The 23,708-nt window shown below is 48.8% G+C and overlaps 2 protein-coding genes across 3 annotated transcripts in view; both read left to right on the forward strand.

Annotated features, from left to right (window-relative positions):
- LOC129059744 (uncharacterized) overlaps positions 1 to 1,583 on the forward strand; it is a 43,341-nt gene extending 41,758 nt beyond the window's left edge. Inside the window, exon 2 of the mRNA XM_063720058.1 lies at positions 1,165 to 1,583. Within this exon, the coding sequence (XP_063576128.1) occupies positions 1,165 to 1,208 (44 nt within the window). The 3' untranslated portion in view covers positions 1,209 to 1,583. The remainder of the gene's footprint in view (positions 1 to 1,164) is intronic.
- Positions 1,584 to 11,942: 10,359 nt separating this feature from the next.
- The window catches only part of GPR157 (G protein-coupled receptor 157), a 28,416-nt gene continuing 16,650 nt past the window's right edge, over positions 11,943 to 23,708 (forward strand). Inside the window, exon 1 of one of the 2 annotated variants that reach the window (XM_024243127.3) lies at positions 11,943 to 12,460. In XM_024243127.3, the coding sequence (XP_024098895.1) occupies positions 12,078 to 12,460 (383 nt within the window). In that variant the 5' untranslated portion in view covers positions 11,943 to 12,077. The remainder of the gene's footprint in view (positions 12,461 to 23,708) is intronic. The other variant, XM_002811537.6, reaches the window with a different exon arrangement.

Genomic DNA, 23,708 nt, shown 5'->3' on the forward strand with positions numbered 1-23,708 from the left:
CCAGGCAGGAGTGCAATGGCACAATCTCGGCTCACTGCAACTTCCACCTCCTGGCTTTAAGCGATTCTCCTGCCTCAGCCTCCCAAGTAGCTAGGATTACAGGTGTCCACCACTATGCCTAGCTAATTTTTGTATTTTTAGTAGAGATGGGGGTTTCACCACGTTGGCCAGGCTGGTCTCGAACTCCTGACCTCAAGTGATCTGCCTGCCTCAGCCTCCCAAAGTGCTAGGATTACAGGTGTGAGCCACCGCCCCTGGCTAATTTTTTAAATTATTTGTAGAGAGAGGGTCTCACTATGTTGCACAAGCTGATCTCAAACTCCTGGGCTCAAGTGATCCTCCCGCCTTGGCTTCCCAAAGTACTGAGATTGCAGGCAAGAGCCAACCAGCCTGGCCTAGCTCAACATTTAAGTAAGATGTTCCTATTGAGTACATTATGTAATATGTAACAATGTTTTGGGCGTAACTGATATGTAGTACTTATTGAAAGTTTCCTTTTAATCCCATTTGCTTTAAAGTCAAGAGTTTTCAGCCTAGTTTAGCCAACGTGCGTTCAGTCCGCTTTTACAAAGCAAAAGAAATCTCACATCCTCTGGAAAATTCTAAAGGGCTTCTGGGGAGGGGAGACACTCATTCCTGCTATCTTCCCCCTCAACCAGTATTAAGAGCCAGTGCTTATTCATAGCAGCGCTTTTCACCATAGCCAAGAGGTGGAAACAACCAGGTGTCCAGTAACAGATGAATAATAAACAAAAGGTGGTCTATTCACATAATGGAATATTCTGTGGCCATAAGAAGGCATGAAATTCTGACACATGCTGTAACATGGACGAACCCCAAAGACATTATATTGAGAGAAATACGCCAGACACAAAAAGAACAAACATTGTAGGATTCCACTCATATGAAACATCCAGAAGAGGAAAATTCATGGGGACAGAAAGTAGAATCAGGGTTACCAGGCGCTGGGGGGAGGAGGCCATGGATTGCTTAAGGGGTATGGGATTTCTGTTGGAGGTGATGGACATGTTTTGGAAATATGGTTGCACAATATTGCAAATGTCATCAACACCACTGAACTGTATACTTTAAAATGGTTAAAATGGGCCGGGTGCAATGGCTCATGCCTATAATTCCAGCACTTTTCTTTATTTTTTTTTTTAGATGGAGTCTCGCTCTGTCGCCCAGGCTGGAGTGCAGTGGTATGATCTCGGCTCACTGCAATCTCCCACAGTGATTACAGGCACCCACCACCATGCCCAGCTAATTTTTTATATTTTTAGTAGAGACGGGGTTTCGCCATGTTGGCCAGGCTGGTCTCAAACTCCTGGCCTCAGATGATCTGCCTGCCTTCCCTCCCAGAGTGCTGGGATTACAGTTGTGAGCCACCATGTTCGGCCTGCCCACTGGTGTTCAATCACGGCAGCCCACAGCACACCTCTGCTCAGCCCTGCAGTGACTCCCGTGTCCCTTGGTGTGTCCAAGCTGAAGTCCTCACATTGACTTTGGGCCCTGCATGATCTCTTCTCCTCACTGCCCCAAACCCTCTGCTTACAGAATTCCCCTCATGCTCTAAATCTCCCTGACTTCCTTTTTCACTACTAGCCAAATAAAATCCTGCTTTTCATTAGTTAATTAATTTTTTTTTCTTTTTTTTTTTTTTGAGACGGGGTCTCACTCTGTCGCCCAGGCTGGAGTACAACAGCGTGATCACGGTTCACTGTAATCTCAAACTCCTGGGCTCAAGCAACCCTCCCATTTCAGCCTCCTAAGTGGCTAGAACTACAGGTGTGATGGAGTGGCTAGGACTCCAGGTGTGAACCACCACGCCTGGCTAATTTTTAAATTTTTGTAGGGATGGGATCTTGCCATGTTGCCCAGACTGGTCTTGAACTCCTGGCCTCAAGCCATCTTCCCACCTCAGCCTCCCACATTGCTGAGATGAAGGTATGAGCACCACACCTGGCCCCAAACTCTGCTTTCATAGATTTCACCTGATTGGGCCAGACCAACCTGGGTCATCTTTGTTTTTTTGTTTTGTTTTGTGGAGACAGAGTCTCACTCTGTTGCCCAGGCTGAAGTGCAGTGACCTGATCACGGCTTACTGCAGCTTCGAATCACAGTCTCAAGTGATTCTCCTGCCTCAGCCTCCCAAGTAGCTGGGACTACAGGTGTGTGACATCACATCTGGCTAATTTTTAAATTTTTTGTAGGGACGGGAGTCTCACTATGTGCCCAGGCTGGTCTTGAACTCCTGGCCTCAAGCGATCCTCCTACCTCAGCCTCACAAAGTGTTGGGATTACAGGCATGAGCCACCGCACATTCTGTTAATCTTTATATCTTAAGGTCCACTGAAGCGAGACTTTTTTTTTTTTTTTTGAGATGAAGTCTCACTCTTGTTGCCCAGGCTAGAGTGCAACGGCATGATCTCCACTCACTGCAACTTCCACCTCCTGGGTTAAAGCGATTTGCCCACCTTAGCCTCTAGAATAGCTGGAACTATAGGCATGCGCCACCACGCTCGGCTAATTCTTTGTATTTTTGGTAGAGACTGGGTTTCACCATGTTGGCCAGGCTGGTCTCAAACTCCTGACCTCAAGGATCCTCAAGTGATCCACCCGCCTGGCCATGAGACTTTAATTACATCTTCAAAATGCTGGCCAGGTGCAGTGGCTCATGCTTGTAATCCCAGCACTTTGGGAGGCCGAGGTGGGTGGATCACTGGAAGTCAGGAATTCAAGACCAGCCTGGCCAACATGGTGAAACTCTCCCTCTACTAAAAATGCAAAAATTAGCCGGGCGTGGTGGCGCGCGCCTGTAGTCCTAGCTACTTGACAGACTGAGGCAGGAGAATTACTTGAACCTAGGAGGTGGAGGTTGCAGTGAGCTGAGATCATGCTACTGCACTCCAGCCTGGGCAACAGAGTGAGACTCCATCTCAAAAAAAAAAAAAAAATTAGCTGGGCATGGTGGCGCATGCCTGTAATCCCAGCTACTCAAGAGGCTGAGGCAGGAGAATCGCTTGAACCCAGATGCAGAGGTTACAGTAAGCCAAGATCACACCACTGCACTTCAGCCTGGGCAGCAGAGCTAGACGCTGTCTCAAAAAAAAAAAAAAAATGCCCCCACATCAGTACCTAGTTTGGCATTTGGTTGAAAAACCAGGAGACAGGAATCTTGATTGGGGAAGGGGGAGCTTTAGAATTCTGCCCATCAAGGCCGGGCGCAGTGGCTCACACCTGTAATCCCAGCACTTTGGGAGGCCGAGGCAGGTGGATGGCTTGAGGTCAGGCATTCAACACCAGCCTGGCCAACATGGTAAAACCCCGTCTCTACTAAAAATACAAAGATTAGCTGGACATGGTGGTGTGTGCCTGTAATCCCAACTATTCAGGAGGCTGAGACAGGAGGATAGCTTGACCCTAGGAGGTGGAGGTTGCAGTGAGCTGAGATCCTGCCACAGCATTCCAGCCTGGGGTACAAGAGCAAAATTCGTCTCAGAAAAAAAAAAAAAAAAAAATCTGTCCATCAAATGTGGCCTGGACAGAAATTCAGGGGTAGATCCTGGGTCTTCCACTAACTCATAAAACCTCTCTTCTGGTACCAGCAGCATAAGCCAGTCTTACCTACAAAACAAGGCTCTGAGTAAAGGTAGAGAAGAAAATAACCTTTCCCTTTAGTTGCTTAGCTGTTCTTTCATTAGTCCGGCTCCTCTTCACCTAGGCAGCTAGGAACTGCAGGGCAGTGGCCACACCGGGAGCTGCTGCAGTGGAAGAGCCACCAGGACCAGGCTGTTTCTAAGGTGTGTGCAGGTCAGAGGGCCAGGTGCATAGCAAGCGGGGGCAGCAGCCTTCAATGTGTGGGGTGAGGACGGCAAGGCTCAAGGTGATCAGGGAGAGGTTAAACACATCCCACTGAGACCCGAGGGCTCCTGGTGGAAAATATACCCACCAGATGGGGCCCCTTGAAGAGGAGGCTCCTGACTCCAGCAACGGTGCTGGCCAGGCTTGCCCTGCTCTTTATCTGTGTGGCCCAATGGTCATGTGAACATGCCCAGGGGTTGCAGGGCCCCCTTGGGGATGCTGGAGGTTGACGGTTGCTCACTGTGATGGTTAATATTGAATGTTAACTTGATTGGATTGGAGGATGGAAAGTATTGATCCTGGGTGTGTCTGTGAGGGTGTTGCCAAAGGAGATTAACATCTGAGTTAGCAGGGTGGGAGAGGCAGACCCACCCTTAATCTGGAGGGCACCATCTAATCAGCTGTCAGCTCGGCCAGAATAAAAGCAAGCAGAAGAACATGGAGAAGGCAAGGCGCGGTGGCTCACACCTGTATATAATCCCAGCACTTTGAGGCAGGTGGATCATCTGAGGTCAGGAGTTCCAGACCACCCTGGCCAACATGGTGAAACCCTGTCTCTACTAAAAATGCATAAATTGCCGGACATGGTGGTGCCACTGCACTCCAGACTGGGCGACAGCACGAGACTCCATCTCAAAAAAAAAAAAGAAGGTGGAGAGATTAGACCGCCTTAGCCTCCCAGCCTACATCTTTCTCCCATGCTGGATGCTTCCTGCTCTCGAACATCGAACTCCAAGTTCTTCAGCTTTGGGGCGTAGACTGGCTTCCTTGCTCCTCAGCTTGCAGACGGCCTATTGTGGGACCTTGTGACTGTGTGAGTTAAAACTCCTTGGCCGGGCGCGGTGGCTCACGCCTGTAATCCCAGCACTTTGGGAGGCTGAGGCGGGCAGATCAGGAGATCAAGACCATCCTGGCTAACACGGTGAAACCCCGTCTCTTCTAAAAATACAAAAAAAAATTGGCTGGGCACAGTAGTGGGTGCCTGTAGTCCCAGCTACTCGGGAGGCTGAGGCAGGAGAATGGCATGAACCCAGGAGGCGGAGCCTGCAGTGAGCGGAGATCACATCACTGCACTCCAGCCTGGGTGACAGAGTGAGACTCTTCCTCAAAAACAAAAAACTCCTTAATAAACTCCCCTTGGCTGGGCGTGGTGGCTCACGCCTGTAATCCCAACACTTTGGGAGGGTGAGACAGGTGGATCATCTGAGGACAGGAGTTCAAGACCAGCCTGTCCAACATGGAGAAACCCTGTCTCTACTAAAAATACAAAAATTAGCCGGGCATGGTGGCGTGTGCCTGTAGTCCCAGCTACTCGGGAAGCTGAGACAGGAGAATCACTTGAACCTGGGAGGCAGAGGTTGCAGTGAGCTGAGATTGTACCACCACACTCCAGCCTGGGCAACAGAGCAAGACTCCATCTCAAAAAATAAAAAAATAAACTCCCCTTTATATTTACATCTATCCTATTAGTTCAGTCCCTCTAGAGAACCCTGACTAATACACTCACCATGGTCCCCAGGCAGGAAGGAGCACCATGCGTTCTCTCCCTTCATGATTTGGGCAGTGATTGGTGGCAGAGCCTGTGCCACACACACCTTTCAAACAGGGAAATGAGGAAGGTGGCCAAGCTGAAAGTCCCTCTTCTGTTCCAGTTTTAAAAACCACATTTGTGGCTTGTGACTTATGTTGGAGTTGACCTCAGAAAAATCATTTCAGGTTCCTCCAAATGAGAGATGCCAAACTGTCACCTCTATTGTACTTGTCAGAGGAGAATCTTGTGCCAGTTCCTGGGGTGAGAGGAGGAAGAGAAAGCAACCCCAAAACTAGCCTTCTCCGGGGGCTGCTCGCCACTGTGATGGGGCCTTTCTGGGTCTGGGCCCTAGCGCTGCAGCCAGGAAACTGGGGTGAAGTGAGGTTGTGATGATGTGTGAGGACACGGGACATGGCCCCTTTGGACGCTGGACATGGAGCGGCAGACAACTGCCAGCTGGCTTGGCACAGCTACTAGAGAAACAACTCGGGGTCCAAAGAAGATGCATCTGGGTTTCTTACCAATTCCCCCAAAGATGAGAGGGGAGAGGGGGGCCTGAAAGACCGGAAATTGAAAATGTGGCTAATGGGACATCACATGCCATATGGGGCAGGGATCATCAGAGACAGCTCAGAGCCTGGGGTTTCTCTAGGTTTATTCTTCTCAGTCAGACCTCCCCAGAGTCCCCCAAGGAGGAGTGGAGCCCCAGGAGCTCTGAGAGTCCCAGGGTCAGGAACCCCAAGCTCCCTTTAGTGGAGACCATGCTGGGCTACTTGAGATCACCCAGCAGCTGCAGTGGGAGTCACAGTTCCCACCTCCTGATAAATGCCTGGACCTGTCTAGACAATGTCCGTGACCCTGGACAGTGTAAAATTACCTTCACGTTTAAATCTAAGCAATTTGAAGCTGTATCATTGCATGTCTTTCACATTTTTTCCCTAGGTATAGGAAGTATGAAAGTTCTTTGAATGTTGTTTTCCAGTGCAAAGAAAGCCAAGCAATTTCCTGATCAAAACTGTCTGTAAGCAAGGTGGGAGGTGGGGAAAAAAATTTTTAAAAAAAAAATGCTTGTAAAATAGCCAACCGCTTACTTGGAGATTTAGGCAAAGCACTTCAATCTCAATAAAGCAGGAAAGATATAGTCAAAATTGATCTGCTGACAAAGCAGGTTGCTACAAGACCTCTCCTGTACCCCATCTCCTCCCCGCTCTCCCAAATACCCGAAGGATTAAATGACCGAGCTCTAGGGAGGCAGAATCCATTCCAGACTCTTGCCTTGCCATAGTCCAAAGCCCCAGGCTGATTGCAAAAGCCAAACTTGAAGCTATTTCCATCAGTGAAAAGCTGAGAGGCTTCACTGACAGAACTCTCAGCCAGGTTCTGTTTATGGTCTGGGGTCCTCTCAGGAGGAGGTCAGGGGACTTTTGAACGATCACAAGTGACTTGGAAGGAAAGCAGCCGCTCTCAACTCTCTGCAGAACAAACTCCACACATATGTTTGGTCACACTGCTGATAATTGTGTGTAGTAACTTTTTTTCTGATTAAAAAAGAATCTATGCTTATTCCAGCATTGCTTGTAATAGCCAAAACCTGGAAACAACCCAAATGTCCAAAAGCAATAGAATGGATAAATACACAATTATTTATACCCATGGAATTGTTTATACAATGGAATACTATACAGTAGTGAAAATGAATGAATTGCATGTAGGTGTAAGAAGATGGATGAATCTCTCAAAAATAATGTTGAACAAAAAACAGAAAACACAAAAGGGAACGGAAAGTATGATTCCACTTACATAAAGCTCAATGACAGGCAAACTACACTGTTTTGTTCAGGGATGCATACATGGATGGGTAAAAGCAAGAGCCTCCAGTGGTGGCTCCTGTCTGTAGTCCCAGCTACTTAGGAGGCTGAGGCCAGAGGATCCTTTGATCCCAGGAGTTAAAGACCAGCCTGCGCAAAAAACAAACAAACAAACAAAAACCAGCAAGGAAATGACTGAGGGGGAAGGGGTGTTTGGGGAGGTTTGTGGTATGCTGGTAATGTTATCTTTCTTGCTCTGGATGGCTGTTTATAATTATTTAATAAGTTGTACATTTGTATTTTAGGCACTTTTCAATATGCATATTTTGTAAAACAATTTATTTTTAGTTTTATTTATTTATTTTTTTGAGACAGAGTTTCACTCTTATTGCCCAGGTTGGAGTACAATGGTGCGATCTCGGCTCACTGCAACCTCCACCTCCCAGGTTCAAGCGATTCTCCTGCCTCAGCCTCCAAAGTAGCTGGGATTACGCCCTAAATCCATGCCTGGCTAATTTTGTATTTTTAGTTGAGATGGGGTTTCACCATTTTGGTCAGGCTGATCTTGGAACTCCTGACCTCAGGTGATGTGCCTGCCTCGGCCTCCCAAAGTGCTGGGATTACAGGTGTCAGCCACCATGCCCAGCCTTTATTTTATTTTTGTATGAGATGGAGTCTCACTAAGTCGTCTAGGCTGGTCTTAAACTCCTGGCCTCTCAAGTGTTTCTCCCATCTTAGCCTCCCAAAGAGCTGGGATTACAGGCCACTGCGCCCGGCCAAAACAATTTTTTTAAAGTTAGATATACAAAGATAATCTTTGCTTTCTATGAATCAAATGCAAGATCAAACCTAAAGTACACCAAAAACTACAAAACATCACTAAAAGGAAGTTAAAGAAGAGCTAAATAAATGGAAAGACATCCTTGGTCCATGGATAAGGAGATCTCATATTATTAATATAGCATTATTCTCCACTTTTATCTACAGATTCGAAGCAATCTCTATCAATCTTTTCCATTCTTTTTGCAGAAATGGAAAAACTGATCCTCAAATTGATAGGGAATCACAAGGGGTGTCAGCCAAAATATTGGAAAAGAAAAGCAATGTTGAAAGGTGGGGTGCAGTGGCTCACGCCTGTAGTCCCAGCACTTTGGGAGGTCGAGGCGGGCAGATCACTTGAGATCAGGAGTTTGAAAATAGCCTGGGCAACATAGTGAAACCCCGCCTCCACTAAAAATACAAAAATTAGCCAGGCATGGTACCGGGCGCCTGTAGTCCCAGCTACTCGGGAGGCTGAGGCAGGAGAATCGCTTGAACTTGGGAAGCAGAGGTTGCAGTGGGCCAAGATCAAACCACTGCACTCCAGTCTGGGCAAGATAATAAGACTCTCCCAAAAAAAGAAAAAAAAATGTTGAAAGACTCACTTCCCAATTTCAAAACTTACTACAAAGCTACAGTAACCATAACAGTGAGGTATTGGAAAGAAACAAAACATAGATGCAAACCTTCATGAGTTTGGCATAGGTGATGGTTTCTTAGATGTGACACCAAAAGCACAAACCACCAAAGAAAAAAATGGACAAATTGGACATCCTCAAAAAACACTTTTTTCCTTTGAAGTACACTATCAAGAAAGTGAAAAGACAAACCACAAAATGGGAGAAAATATTTGCAAATCATATAGCTGATAAGGGTGTAATATCTAGAATATATAAAGAACTCTTGCAACTCAACAACAAAAAGACAAACCAATTTAAAAATAAGAAAGAAAATTGACCAGGTGTAGTGACTCACACCTGTAATCCCAGCACTTTGAGAGGCCGAGGCGGGTGGATCACTCTAAGTCAGGAGTTTGTGACCAGCCTGATCAACATGGTGAAACCCCATCTCTACTAAAAGTACAAAAATTAGCTGGGCGTGGTGGCTGGCGCCTGTAATCCCAGCTACTTGGGAGGCTGAGACAGGAGAATCGCTTGAACCCAGGAGGCAGAGGTCACAGTGAGCCAAGATCACGCCATTGCACTCCAGCCGGGGTGACAGTGCGAGACTCAGTCTCAAAAAAAAAAAAAAGAAAAAAAAAAAAAGAAACAGAAGAAAGAGAGAGAGAGAGAAAGAGAGAGAGAAAGAACGAAAGAAAGTAAGTTCAACAGACATTTCTCCAAAGAGGATATGCAAACGTCCAACACGCACATGGAAAGATGTTTGAGGGCATTATTCATCAGAGAAGTGCAAATCAAAACCACAATGAGGAACAACTTCACACCCACTAGGATGGCTATTATCACAAAGATAATACAAAATGTTGGAAGGCTGGGTGAGGTGGCCTCACGCCTGTAATCCCAGCACTTTGGGAGGCCAAGGCAGGAGTTTGAGACCAGCCTGGGCAATATAGTGAGACCCCCATCTCCAAAAAAAAATTAGTGGGGCCCAAGCAAGGTGGCTCACTTTGGGAGCCCAGCACTTTGGGAGGTTGAGGTGGGCAGATCACCTGAGGTCAGGAGTTCAAGACCAGCCTGGCCAATACAGTGAAACCCTGTCTCTACTAAAAATACAAAAATTAGCAGGGTGTGGTGGTGCACACCTGTAATCCCAGCTACTCGGGAGGCTGAGACAGGAAAATCACTTGAACCCGGGAGGCAGAGGTTGCAGTGAGCCAAGATCGTGCCACTGCACTCCAACCTGGGCAACAAGAGTGAGACTCAGTCTCAAAAAAAAAAAAAAAAAATTAGTGGGGCATGGTGACATGCACCTGAAGTCCTAACTAGTGGGGAGGCCAAGGCGGGAGGATTGCTTAAGCCCAGGAATTTGAGGCTGCAGTGAGCTGTGGTTGTGCCTGCACTCCAGCCTCGGTGACAGAGACCCTGTCTCAAAAAAAAGTTTTGGAAGAATGCAGAGAAATTGCGACCCTCATACATTGCTAGTGAAAATGTAAAATGATATGTACAGTCACTTTGGAAAACACCTTGGCAGTTCCTCACAAGGTGAAATATAAAGTTGTGTATGGCCCAGCAACTCCATTCCTAGGTATACACATAGGAGAACTGAAAACATACACCCACAAAAAAACTTGTATGCAAATTTTCATAGTGGTATTATTCTTAATAGTTAAAAAGTGTTAACAACCCAAATGTCCATCGGCTGATGAATAATAGCTAAGTAAAATGTGGTATATCCTGCCGAGCGCGGTAGCTCATGCCTGTAATCCTAGCACTTTGGGAGGCCAAGGCAGGCAGATTGCCTGAGCTCCGGAGTTCAAGACCAGCCTGGGCAACACGGTGAAACCCCATCTCTACTAAAATAGAAAAGAAATTAGCCGGGCGTGGCGGCATGTGCCTATAGTCCCAGCTACTCGGGAGGCTGAACTGCTTGAAGCCGGGAGGCAGAGGTTGCAATGAGCCGAGATCGCAGCACTGCACTCCAGCCTGGGTGACAGAGGGAGACTCCGTCTCTAGAAAAAAAAAAAAAAATGTGGTATATCCACAATGGAATATTATTGGGCAGTAAAAGGAATGAAGCACTGCATATGCTACGATGAACCTTGAAAACGTGCCAAGTTAAAAAAGTCAGACATAAAGGCCACAGAGCATATGATTCTATTTACAGGAAATGTACAGAATAAGCAAATCCACGGTAGAAAAGTGGTTGCCAGGGCTGTAGGGGAGAAGAACTGAGGGCTAACAGCTAAGGGATAAGGATTTCTTTTTGGGGGTAATGACAATGTTGTAGAATTACATAATAATGATGGTGGCACAAACTTGTGAACATACTACTGAACTGTTTGGTTAAAAGGGCCAATTTTATGGTATGTGAATTACATCTTAATTACAAAGTTTGAAATTTTTAAACAAGAAAAAGCCATGCCCGGCCTAGCATTTCATTTTTTTAAAATCACAGTTAGCTATGTTTTTTAAAAATAGCATGCTTATTTTAAGAAAAGGTAGAAACACCGGCTTCCCCAAGTCACCACCACCAACTTGTGAACACGTCGGGATCACGGCTCAAGGAATGAGGATCATACCCGAGAGTTGTTTCTGTTGCTAGTGGAAAGAATGCCTCTGATCCTCTCGCCCTTCCACTCACAACACACACAGAAGCTGGCTGAAAAGAGGGAAAGTAATATTAGCCCTAAAAATGCCAGTCCTTTCTCTCACAGGACTGGATGTCCCAGACAGCTGGCAAGAGCAGGGGTGGGCCTGGAGGAGCTTGGAGGGACAGGTGCTGGGACCTGGGGGCGCCCTGGGATAGGGCTTAGGGGCGTGGTGTGAGGGCGTGGGCGGGGCTCAGGAACCTCGGGCACCGGGTGGAGCTTGGAAGCCGCAGGAGCGTGGCGGGGGCGGGGCTCAGGACCCGGGACAATGGGACGAGGAAGGGCACCTGAGCGGGGGTCAGGCCTCGAACACAGGGGCGTGGCGGGGTGCGTGGGCGAGGCTCTAGGCCCAGGTCTCTGGGCTCTGTGGACAGGAGATAGGGGCGCGTGGGCGGAGCTCTAAGTCCCGGTCTCAACGCGGGGGCACTGGGGCGTGGGGGGGGGGGCCGTGTGGGCATGTGTGCGGGGGGCGTGTGGGCGGGGCTCAGGGCCCGGGACGGCGGGACGGGGCTGGGAGCGTAGGCGGGGCTTAAAGGCCAGGGTACAGGGGCGGGGCGGGGCGCGGCGCGTGGGCGGGGCTCAGGGCCCGGGATATAGGGGCGGGGCGCAGGGCGTGGGCGGGGTTCAGGGCCCAGGGCCCCGATGGGCGGGGAGACGCCGGACGCGGGCGGGGCGGGCGCCTGGACGGGAGCCTAGGGCGCCTCGCTGCCCACACGGCGGCGGCGGTGGCCGCAAGCGCGGCCCGACGTCTGTCCTCGCGGCGCTCCGGCTCCTGGCCCCCCACGCCATGCCGCCGACCGCGCCGCCCACCGAGCTGGTGCCGTCGGAGCGCGCCGTGGTGCTGTTGTCGTGCGCGCTCTCCGCGCTCGGCTCGGGCCTGCTGGTGGCCACGCACGCCCTGTGGCCCGACCTGCGCAGCCGGGCACGGCGCCTGCTGCTCTTCCTGTCGCTGGCCGACCTACTCTCGGCCGCCTCCTACTTCTATGGAGTGCTGCAGGACTTCGCGGGCCCGTCGTGGGACTGCGTGCTGCAGGGCGCGCTGTCCACTTTCGCCAACACCAGCTCCTTCTTCTGGACTGTGGCCATTGCGCTCTACTTGTACCTCAGCATCGTCCGCGCCGCGCGCGGGCCCCGCACAGATCGCCTGCTTTGGGCCTTCCATGTCGTCAGGTGGGTGGCGGTGGCGCTGCTTTTCCAGGAGCCCCCGACACAGGCCTACCCCTCCCGGTCTTGCCCTCCCAGAGGCCGCGTCTAGGTTGGACCCCCCCCCCCCCCCCCCCCAGCAAGCAGTGCCTGCTGGCGCCCCCGAGGCAGTCCTGGGCCAGCGGGAGGCCAGACTTGCCCGAGATTCGCTCCTGAGGGAGCCCCTCTGTGCCTGCCCCAGGGCACAGCCCCTTGGGGTAGTGGGGACAGAGTTCGCCCCCAGAGCCGGGCCCTGGTTCCTTGGACGGGGCTCGGGAGGACACTCTGAGCACCTTGTGACCTGCTTCACTGTGTCTTGGCCGTCTCTGCTGCCCATGGGGAAACAGGCTGGGAAACGAGTTAGGTAACTGTCCCGGGCTGGAGAGCCGGCAACTCCCAGTCCCACGCCATCACCCCACCCCAAGCCACAGTGAGCTTGGTGCACTCTGCCACTCCCGAGCTGCCGTGTCTCTGCTGTACAGTTTACAAAGGACTGTCCTTTTTATTCTGTCTTTGGTCGTTTCTAGCCTCAGGCCCCAGCCCCTTGTATTTCTGTTCTAGGTGATCTTGACTTTCCAGAGTTCAGCTATTCTGAGATTGAGGGCAGGGGCGGAGGGCTGGTCTGGGAGTCTGGGAGTCCGCCTGGAGTCTCTCTGAGAGTGGGGAAAAGCCAAGACCTTACTTTGTGGTTCAAGCATCTTTCAAGTAAGCCTCGCTGAAGAGGGTCGGCCGTTCCCTGGGGAATGTCAGGTTTTGAAAATCTCATGGCGTCCTGTGCTGTGCTGAACTGAGGGCAGGAATCCTAGGGGCTGTTTTCCTTTTCTCCTTCTCCCAGATCAGAGCATCAGATACTGCCCTAATTATAGGTCCTTTCTATTAAAAACTTAAGTGCCTTCCAAGGACTGCGAGCACAGTCAGCACTTTGGCAGAGACAGGTCACCTGGGTGTCACACGGTGAGGCTACAGGGCTGTAAGAATCGCTTGACCTTCAGTTGTGCACTGAGGCCGGCTGGTCCTTGAGAAACTAAGGGACCTGCTTCTCAGCTGTGCAAGTAAAAAATCTTTGCAACACATCATCCAAACCGTGGCTCAGATGCTGCAGATGGAATAGGGCCCTGCCTTGCCTTTCTGGCAGCATCCCATCTGACCCTGTCTGGGTCTCGTGATGGCTGGCTGGGTGTGGGCCCCGAGTACACGGGAGATCGTCTGTACTTGAAAGGAGTCGAGGCTGTACCTTTCTTTGCAAGGACCTGTTCTCTTTCCCTTCTTGTCTTTAAAAATATTGAATACAGTATTTTTTTTAAATGATAACAGAACCTGGTCCAGCTTCTGTGGAAAAGAAGGATTGCCCAACAAACCTGAGTTGGGGGTTTTTCTGTTCGGTTCTCATTAGGGACCCTCTAGGGGGGTTTTCTGTGTTGTTCAGGAAGGGCTTCTTTGATAAAGAAGTAGGCCCAGTGTGGTGGCTTGTACCCATAATCCCAGCACTTTGGGAGGCCGAGGCAGGAGGACTGCTTGAGCCCAGGAGTTCAACTGGCCAACACAGTGAGGCTTTGTCTCTACTAAAAATTAAAAAATTAGCTGGGCATGGTGGCGCATGCCTGTAGTTCCAGCTACCTGTGAGGCTGAGGTGGGAGGGTCACTTGAGCCTGGGAGGTCGAGGCTGTAGTGAGCTATGACTGCAGACAGAGCAACACCCTCTCTCAAAAAAAAAAAGAAAAAAAGAAAAAAAGATGAAGGAAAAGGAAAAGAAAACACAAGCAACGTATTCATCTTGTCTGTTGAATGTGACCTGCCTGCATCTTAAAAGAAAATAAAATTATCTGTATCCAAGCTAGAGAGGGAGTTTGACAATTTATTCTCTGGAGTTCTCAGCACTCAGACTTCGCTAGTCTAAGGGAATTGGTTAAACCTGTCTAACAGGTTCATCTATTAACCTAGATCTTCCCAGACTGTATTGCCAATGACCTTACTAAGGACTCTCCAATGTATTTCTTTGGAATATTAGTTTATTGTTTGCAGGATCTATTGATGTGAGAAATATCACCTTCAGGCATAGACTACATGATTATCCACTTTTTAACCGTTTCATACTACTGGAATTCAGTCCTCTTCAAAGCTTTCAGTTTTGGAAAGTATTTTAAAATATGTAACACAGAAGGTTGACATCCTTATTCTAATGTGCGTTTAGGAATTGAATTGTTTTAAACCCACAAATGTCCTGAAAAATGGACACAGGACATACTCAAGCAAAATAGTAACAGCAGTTGATAAATACATGTCATATACCATTAATACTCAAAGCAATACAAGTTATAACAATAAGGTACCATTTCGTCATTTAATTAGAAGGAAAAAAATCGTAAGGCACGGCTGGGCACGGTGGCTCATGCTTGTAAATCCCAGCACTTTGGGCGGATCACTTGAGGTCAGGAGTTTGAGACCAGCCTGGCCAACATGGCAAAACCATGTCTCTACTAAAATTACAAAAATTAGCTGGGCGTGGTGGTGCATGTCCCAACTACTCAGGAAGCTGAGGCAGGAGACTCACTTGAACCTGGCAAGGGAGGTTGCAGTGAGCCACAATCGCGCCACTGCACTCCAGCCTGGGTGATAGAGTGAGTCTCCATATCAAAAAAAAAAAAAAAAAAAAGTAAGGCAGAATACAAACATGATAAATGCCAGTTTCACTGGCATTTTTCTGCAGTATTATTGATGGTGTGAATTGAAATAGTCTTTGTAGAAAGTATTTGGTTCATACCCCTTGATCCAATAATCCTATTTACCAGAGCCTAGTCTAATGAGATAATCTAAAATATGTACAAAGCTGTATGTACAAAGGTGTTTTTGAGGCACTTATGGTGAGAATTTGGAAGTGACCTCAATGTCCAACAGTGGGGGAACAGGAAGTTAAGAGTCTACCCTCCCCTTCTGAAATGGTATGCAGCTCTTAGATACTGGTTTGGAATTCTATAAGTCATTTTTTTTAATGATATGATACAATGCGAAGTGACAGAAACCATCGCTAACACTGATTGCAGCCACATAAAGGCAGGAGGTTAGAGAGAATCCTGCACGTGCACAACTTCCCAGGAGAGCACCTGCGTGGCCCCCTTTACAGAGAGAGGAGGGCAGTTTAGACCTCATCCTCAGGAAATCACATTTCAGCATGAGCTGTGTCTGGCCCCTGATGTTTGCAGAGTGCCTTTCCATTCATTAGCTCACTAATCACCAATAACCCAACAGGGCCAGGAGTGGTAGCTCACACCAGTAATCCTAGCACTTTGGGAGGCTGAGGCAGGAGGATCACTTGAGCCCAGGAGGTTGAGGCTGCAGTGAGCCGAGACCACCAGTGCACTCCAGCCGGAGTGACAGAGTGAGACCTGTCTCAAAAAAAAAGAAAAAGAAGAAAAAAGTAACCCAACAGAATGGATGGGTGGGGTGATTACCCTCATAGCAGATGTGATGGCCCAGGGCTACATAGCTAGTAAGGTATTGCGGGATCTGGCCAGCAGCCCGCAATGCAATGGGGCTCTGTCTTTGTTCCCAGGCAGATCGGCAGGTCAAGAAATAATAGACACACACAAGATAGGGAAAGCTGGGTCCAGGGGGGTCACCGCCTTCTGGTCCCGAGGTGCCAACAATGCACTGGATATACCAGCATTTATTATTAAGTTTAGTGAGGGCGGGGGTAGGTTAGTGAGGGATTTAGGGTCATTTGATTATGAGGTGAGATGGTCACATGGGGATGAAGTAATTCTTTAACATAACATCTGTATGCAGAAGTACAGTATACAGGGATAAGAATTTACAATATAGTGTGTGCATCAGTAATTTCTAACAGAGCCTGAAAACAGAAGCACAGTCTTTCCATAACCTATGATTAGCAAAATATTAATCAGCAGTAACAGTTGCAGCACAAGCTGGTTACAAACCATCCACAGAAACAGGACGTGAAGCTAGACAACCGGTTAGACCAGAAATTCTCAGAAGGGAGTATGCCTTAACCCTAAAGAGGCCTAGAAGAGCCATGGCAAGGTGAGGACTTTTATAGCCCTATCTTGTCCGTATGGACAGGTGCCCCCCACCCCATGCATCCGTTTATAGGCTCTCCACAAGGGTCGCATTCCATTCGCAGAGCTATGAACATCTGCTTTTCTGGGATAGGAATCTTGGTGATGTGAAACCTCCCTGACTGCACGTCCATTCATAGGCTCTCTGCAGGGGGGAAGCACATCACGCACTGTTGGCTCATTCTGGCAGTCCAACCTGGCATTGTCTTTATACAATCCTGCATGCAATTTTGTATTTACAATAATCAGGAGCATTTCATCTTTTATTCCGTAGCAATAGTTTCAGGGGGTCTCCCTTCAGTAAGGGAGAGGCTCAGAGTTAGAATCTACTTCTGACCCAGTCCAAGACTCCTTTTAGGAGTCTGTGTTGTCTTTTGGCTGTAACAGGTTTTAAAAACTGAGATACAATTTCAACAATAATTTATTTTTAGGCTGGGCACAGTGGCTCACGCCAGTAGTCCCAGCTGTTTGGGAGGCTGAGGTGGATAGATTACTTGAGCCCAGGAGTGTGAGACCAGCCTGGGCAACATGGCAAAATCCTGTCACTACAAAAAATTTTAAAAATTAGCCGAGCGTGGTGGTGTGCAGCTGTAGTCCCAGCTCCTCAGGAGGCTGAGATGAGAGGATCGCTTGAACCCAGGAGGCAGAGGTTGGAGTGAGCTGAGATTGTGCCATTGTACTCCAGCCTGGGTGACAGAGCAAGACCCTATCTCAAAAAAATTAAAATTAAATATATGTATATATATTTAATATTAAATATTAATATTAAATATATATTAAATATAAATAATATATAAAATATATAAGTAATATATAATGTAATTATATAAATTTTATAAATTTATATTAAATATAAATAATATATTATATATATAATTATATAAATAATATATAAAATAATAAATATTAAATATATATTTAAAATTAAATATATATTAAAAATATATTTAAAATGTATATTTAAAATATATTTAAAATTACATATATTTAAAATTAAATATATATTTAAAAATATATATATAAATGTGTGTGTGTGTGTATATATATATATATATATATATATATTTTTTTTTTTTTTTTTTTTTTTTTCCCCACCCAAGACAAGAGTTTCACTCTTGTTGCCCAGGCTGGAGTACAGTGGTGTGGTCTCTCGGCTCACTGCAACCTCCACCTCCTGCGTTCAAGTGACTGTCCTGCCTCAGCCTTCCAAGTAGCTGGGACTACAGGCATGCACCACCATGCCTGGCTAATTTGGTATTTTTAGTAGAGATGGGGTTTCACCATGTTGCTCAGGCTGATCTCAAAGTCCTGACCTGAAGTGATCCACCCACCTCAGCCTCCCAAAGTGCTAAGATTACAGGTGTGAGCCACCGCAGCCGGCCTTTATTGAGATTTTTGTCCATGGACTAACAGTGTCCCTGATAGCAAAGGAAAATCTTGGCTTGTATGTTGACTTAATTTTCATATATCTTTATTCTCCTTCCATCTGAAACAGTTCTCCCACCTTTCCTGGTGTTTTATGATACTGACATTTTTGCAGAGTACAGGCCTGTTATTTTATAGAAAGCCTCTCAATTCGGGTTTGTCTGGTGCTTCCTCATAAGTGGGTTCAGGTTCTGCATTTTTGGCAGGATATCCCAGAAACATGTTTTTCTCATTGCTTTCTACCTGGTGGCCAGCAACTTGGACGTATTCCCTTACTGGTGATGTTAACTCTCATCACTGGGCTAAGGTGATATCTGCCAAGTTCCTGCACTGCAAGTTAACTATTTTCCCTTTTGTAGTTAAGAAGTGTCTTGCTGAGAGACATTGGTGGCTCGGAAGCCTATCACGTCTCCAGCTTTCACCCAAGGGTTTCGTGTCCACTGATTCTGACAGCATTTTGAATTTTTTGGTGGCAGTTGCTTTTTTAAGGTTGTGTGAGAGACTCAATGTTCAGGGGAAGTCCCTGTGTTTAAGAAGTCCCTTTCTACTCTGTCTTAGCTGGTGAGGCGGCTGCCACAGATGTCCTGTCTTTGACTTTCATGTGGTGTGCCTGAGTGGCTGTGTGTTGACCACACCCACCTGAGGGAGGCCAGAGCTGCTGGGGAGGGGGTCAATTCCCCACCTCCCACATAAGGGGACCTGCCTTTCCAAGAGCGGTGCAGCCCTTCCTCCCCGCACGGTGGTGAGCGCCAGCGTGATGCCAGACCAGGGTCAGCAGGGGCGAGGTGACCACCCCCTCCACCAGGACCTCCATGGGGCCAGGCATCAGCTGTATGGCCTGTGAGCATGGGGGGCAGCTAAAGGGTCGGGACAGCTCATTTGGGGGTCAGAAGGAAGGGTCCTGGCCGACCCGGTTCGCCTCAGGCATCTCTGAGTTTCTTCTGGCCCCGTTGAGCTGGGGGCGGGTGTGGGTATGACTCCAGCAGGGTCTAGCCCCCGTGCCTCTCACACACACGTTCATCCACCCTCTAGGGTTACAGAAGAAGCAAAAGTCTGTGACCCCCTATGTTGACCATAAAAACCCTGCTCTGGGGGCAGTGGGAAGTCCCAACGTAGCAAAAAGGGGAAACCTGGGCCTGGAGCTGGAAGGTTCTCAGAGTTCTCTAATTTGTTTTTTGTTTGTTTTGAGATGGAGTCTAGCTCTGTCACCCAGGCTGGAGTGAAGTGGCGTGATCTTGGCTCACTGCAGCCTCCACTTCCTGGGTTCAAGCCATTCTCCTGCCTCAGCCTCCCATGTAGCTGGGAATACAGGCGTACACCACCACATCTGGCTAATTTTTTTTTTTTTTTAGTAGAGACGGTGTTTTACCATGTTGGCCAGGCTGGTCTCGAACTCCTGACCTCAAATGATCCACCTGCCTTGGCCTCCCAAAGTGCTGGAATTACAGGTATGAGCCATCACACCTGGCCTTTTTTTTTTTTTTTTTTTGAGACAGATTCTGGCTCTGTCACCCAGGCTGGAGTGCAGTGGTGTGATCTCTACTCAGTACCACCTCTACCTCCCGGGTTCAAGCGATCCTCCTGCCTCAGCCTCCCAAGTAGCTGGGATCACAGGTGTGCGCCACCACTCCCAGCTAATTTTTGTATTTTTAGTAAAGACGGGATTTCACCATGTTGGCCAGGCTGGTCTCGAACTCCTGACCTCATGTGATCCACCCGCCTCGGCCTCCCAAAGTGCTGGGATTACAGGCGTGAGCCACCGCACCCCGCCTGAGTTCTCTAACTTGAAACGAGCTCACCGTGGCACTGCAAGGATGAGCCAGTGGCAGAGCTGGCCCGTCTCCCCAGGCAGTGGCATCTGAATGAGGGATGGATGCAGTGGCCACATGAATAGTACCCCATGTCGGCCACTACTCCTGAAAATATCAATCAGTGAACTGGTTTCGTTTATTTCCCCATAAAAGTTTTCCGAGGTGACTGGTGAAGGTGGCAGTGCTGTGTCCCTGTGTGCAGCAGGAAGCTCATGGCAGAGGGCTGAGCACCAGCAACTTGGCAGGAGGTGTAAGAGCTCAGGCTGCCCATCCCTGAGCTGAGGGCTACAGACAGTGGCACTAGGGCATGAGTATGCATCTGAGAGTCCCTTTAGACATTCGTCTCCCCTCTGCAGTTAAAGCTGCAGAGTGACCTCGTGGTGGCCTGGCCTAGGGGCTGACTCCCTGAACTTCTCCCAAGTCCTGACCCTTCTGCCCCTGGAGCTGGACAATAAGTGTCCATTGTTCCCAGGGAAGAAACCTCCAGGCAGCCTCTCACCAGGCCTCACTCCCTACAGCTGGGCTTCCCCCAGCCCTGCTCTGTCCTGAGGTTTTTAAATTGGCATATTGTTGCACAAGAGTTTGGTTCTCAAAGCATTTTTTGAGTTATGTTAACATCCCCAGGTCTCATGGTACCTACACCAGGCATTGCGTTTGGCCCAGAGAAGGGGCCTGCTTGTTTTCCTCCCGGCAGGTGCCAACCCCCAGAGATCTGTAGGAAGGATGAGGTTTGGGGTGGGGAAAAGGTACAGGGATCCCAGAGTGGGAGCAGGTGATTGAGCAGACCCTGCCTTGAGCCCCCTTCAGTCTAACCTCTGACCCCTTCCTGGCAGCAGGGATGGCATTCTAAGGGTCTTTGAAAACCAGTGGGCTGCTTTTCAATGTAACTGTCCATTTGTGTGTGAAGTGGAGGTGTGTCTCCCTGTCTGCAGGTGCCCCCACCCTGACTCTGGTGGGGACAGGTTCCAGGAACCATACAACAGAAGATCCCCAGTTGGGCAGCGCTGGGAACTCCCAAGGACCCGCTCTGAAGGGCAGGGAAGCCGAGAGCATTGCTGTCCTGGGGACAAGTGGCCTGTCTGTGGTCGTCTGACTGACACCACGACACCACGCAGGGGAATTCAGGTCTCACAGATGGTTTATTCACTGCTTGGCTAATCCCCGGCAGTACTTCCACTTCCTTTCTCTGGAGGACACTTAAAAACAAAAGGTGTTGAGTTCCAAAAAGGGCTAAGCTCCTGACAAGTATGAATGGCTTTTTGTCAGTTTCTCCTCCATGAGCTGGTGGAGGGTCCCGGCCCAGCTTTGCCAATCTGGGCATTGTGGGGGTAGGGAGTTTCCAAGTCATCCCTGACCTCTGAGATTGGGGGCCCTAGGAGCTGGGATAGTACCGCCTGCCGGGACACATGTCTCTCCCGCCTAGTCTGTAGAAAGCCTCAGGCTGCCCTAACAAAGTACCACAGCCTGGGGGCTTAGACAACAGAAATTTATTTTCTCCCAGTTTTGGAGGCTGAAGTGCAAGTTCCAGGTGAGGGCAGGGCTGGTTCTTCCTGAGGCCTTCCTCCTTGGCATGTATATGGCCATCTTCTCCCTGGGCGTTCACTTGGTCTTTTTGTAAATATCTGTGTGCTCATCACTTCTTGTTTTTGTTGTTGTTTGTGTTTTTAAGACAGAGTCTTGGCCGCTCATTGTGGCTCACGTCTGTAATCCCAGCACTTTGGGAGGCCAAGGTGGGCGGATCACCTGAGGTCAGGAGTTCAAGACCAGTCTGGCCAACATGGTGAAACCCCATCTCTACTAAAAATACAAAAATTAGCCGGGTGTAATGGTGGATTCCTGTGATCCCAGCTATTTGGGAGGCTGAGGCAGGAGAATCGCTTGAACCTGGGAGGCGGAGGTTGCAGTGAGCCGAGATCACACCAGTGCACTCCAGCCTGGGAGACACAGTGAGATTCCATCTCAAAAAAAAAAAAGACAGGGTCTCACTGTCACCCAGGCTAGAGTGCAGTGGCACAGTCACGGCTCACTGCAGCCTCAACCTACTGGGTTCAAGCGGTTCTCCTGCCTCAGCCTCCTGAGTAGCTGGGACTTCAGGTGTGTGCCACCACACCTGGCTAATTTATGTATTTTTTTGTAGAGACAGGGTCTCACTTTGTTGCCCAGGCTGGTCTCAAACTCTCCTGGGTTCAAGTGATCCTTTGGCCTCCCAGAGTGCTGGGATTACAGGTGTGAACCACCATGCCCGGCCTTTCCTCTTAAGTTATGACAACAGAGTCGCATTAGGTTAGGTTCCACTCTGATGACCGCATTTTAACTTAATCACCTCTTGAAAGACCCTATCTCTCAAATACACTCACATTCTGAGGTTCTGGGGATTAGGACTTCAACAGATGAAATTTGTAGGGGACACAATTGAACCCTTAACGGCCTCTGAGTGGGGAGGAAGCCGACTTGGAGTCTGGCTTTCATTTCTAGGCGAATACAAGTTGGAACTGGCGCCCAGGTACCTCTGGGAGAAGCTTGTGGTGCCCCTGCCAAATCAGAGTTACACACGAAGTGGCTGTCCCGGGCTTCCTCCATCCAGGCAGGCTCAGCTTGGCCTCCTCCCAGCCTCAGTCACAAGTTTAGAGAGGAGAGGCCTTATTGGTCACCTGCTCTAACCCACATCCCCACCTTGCACCCCCACCCAGCACCTGTCATGGCACCCCCTGAACATGGGTGCTCACCTTCTCTTGGTGGAAGCTGCCTATTCAGCCCCCGGGTTTAGGATTGGGCAGGACCCCACCCATTCCTCCGGCATCTAACCACTTCTCCACCACCAGGTCCTCTTCAAGACTTTTTAACCATTTGAGGATAGCTCAAGGCCCAGCGTCTCTTTACATGCTCCTCAGGTGACCTGGCACTGGCGCCAGCTTGCCAGTCTCAGGTTTAGAATGTGAGCTGCAGATGTCCACTCACAGGCAGACAGCACCAGCCATTGGCTGTTCTGAGCCACCCACATCTGAGCAGCAGGACGACCCCTCCAACCACATGAATTTCTAGGTTGTAATAAACCACATCCCTTGGTCTTTTTCATATGTGCAGTTATTAAGCCCTGTGTTACTTGTTCTGGCTTTATTTTTTTTGGGTGGTGGCTTCCCTTATGAAGGGGGGAAAAACTGTTAGGTGTTACATGTCAGAACTGTGTTTTTTTGTGTGTGTGTGTGTGGTTTTTTTTTTTTTTTTGCTTTTTTTTTTTTGAGACGGAGTCCCACTCTGTCACCCAGGCTGGAGTACAGTGGCACGATCTCAGCTTACTGCAACCTCCACCTCCCGGGTTCAAGTGATTCTCCTGCCTCAGCCTCCCCAGTAGCTGGGATTATAGGTGCCCGCCACCACACCTGGCTAATTTTTTTGTATTTTTAGTAGAGATGGGGTTTCGCCATGTTGGCCAGGCTGGTCTCAAACTTCTGACTTCAGGTGATCTGCCCACCTCGGCCTCCCAAAGCACTGGGATTACAGGCATGAGCCACTGTGCCCGGCTACATGTCAGAACTGCAATACGCATTTCTAGAAAGCAGGATTTATGCCACATGTGTGTTTGTGGAGCACCTATCAGATTTAGACTACCTGCAGCTCAGGATGGCCCCCTGGCTGGAGAACTGCCCTGTTTATCCTTCTGAGAGTTCCAGATACACCAACTTTCTCCTTACTGTGTAGTCAGGAACCTGGGGCACTGTCATCTCCTTATCGTTTTTCTCCTATGTCTGGTGGTGTCCTGGAGCCAGCTTGAGAGACCCGATTGTTCCATTTTAGGGAATTTTGTGAGCTGATTGTTAGATACGACCAGTATTAAAAACTAGATTATATTAAAAACAGAGCTGGGCATGGGGCTCCTGCCTGTAGTCCTAGCTCCCTGGGAGGCCGAGACGGGAGGATCACTTGAGA

The sequence above is a fragment of the Pongo abelii genome, chromosome 1 (assembly GCF_028885655.2).
Source record: "Pongo abelii isolate AG06213 chromosome 1, NHGRI_mPonAbe1-v2.0_pri, whole genome shotgun sequence".
Classification (NCBI taxonomy): Eukaryota; Metazoa; Chordata; class Mammalia; order Primates; family Hominidae; genus Pongo; species Pongo abelii.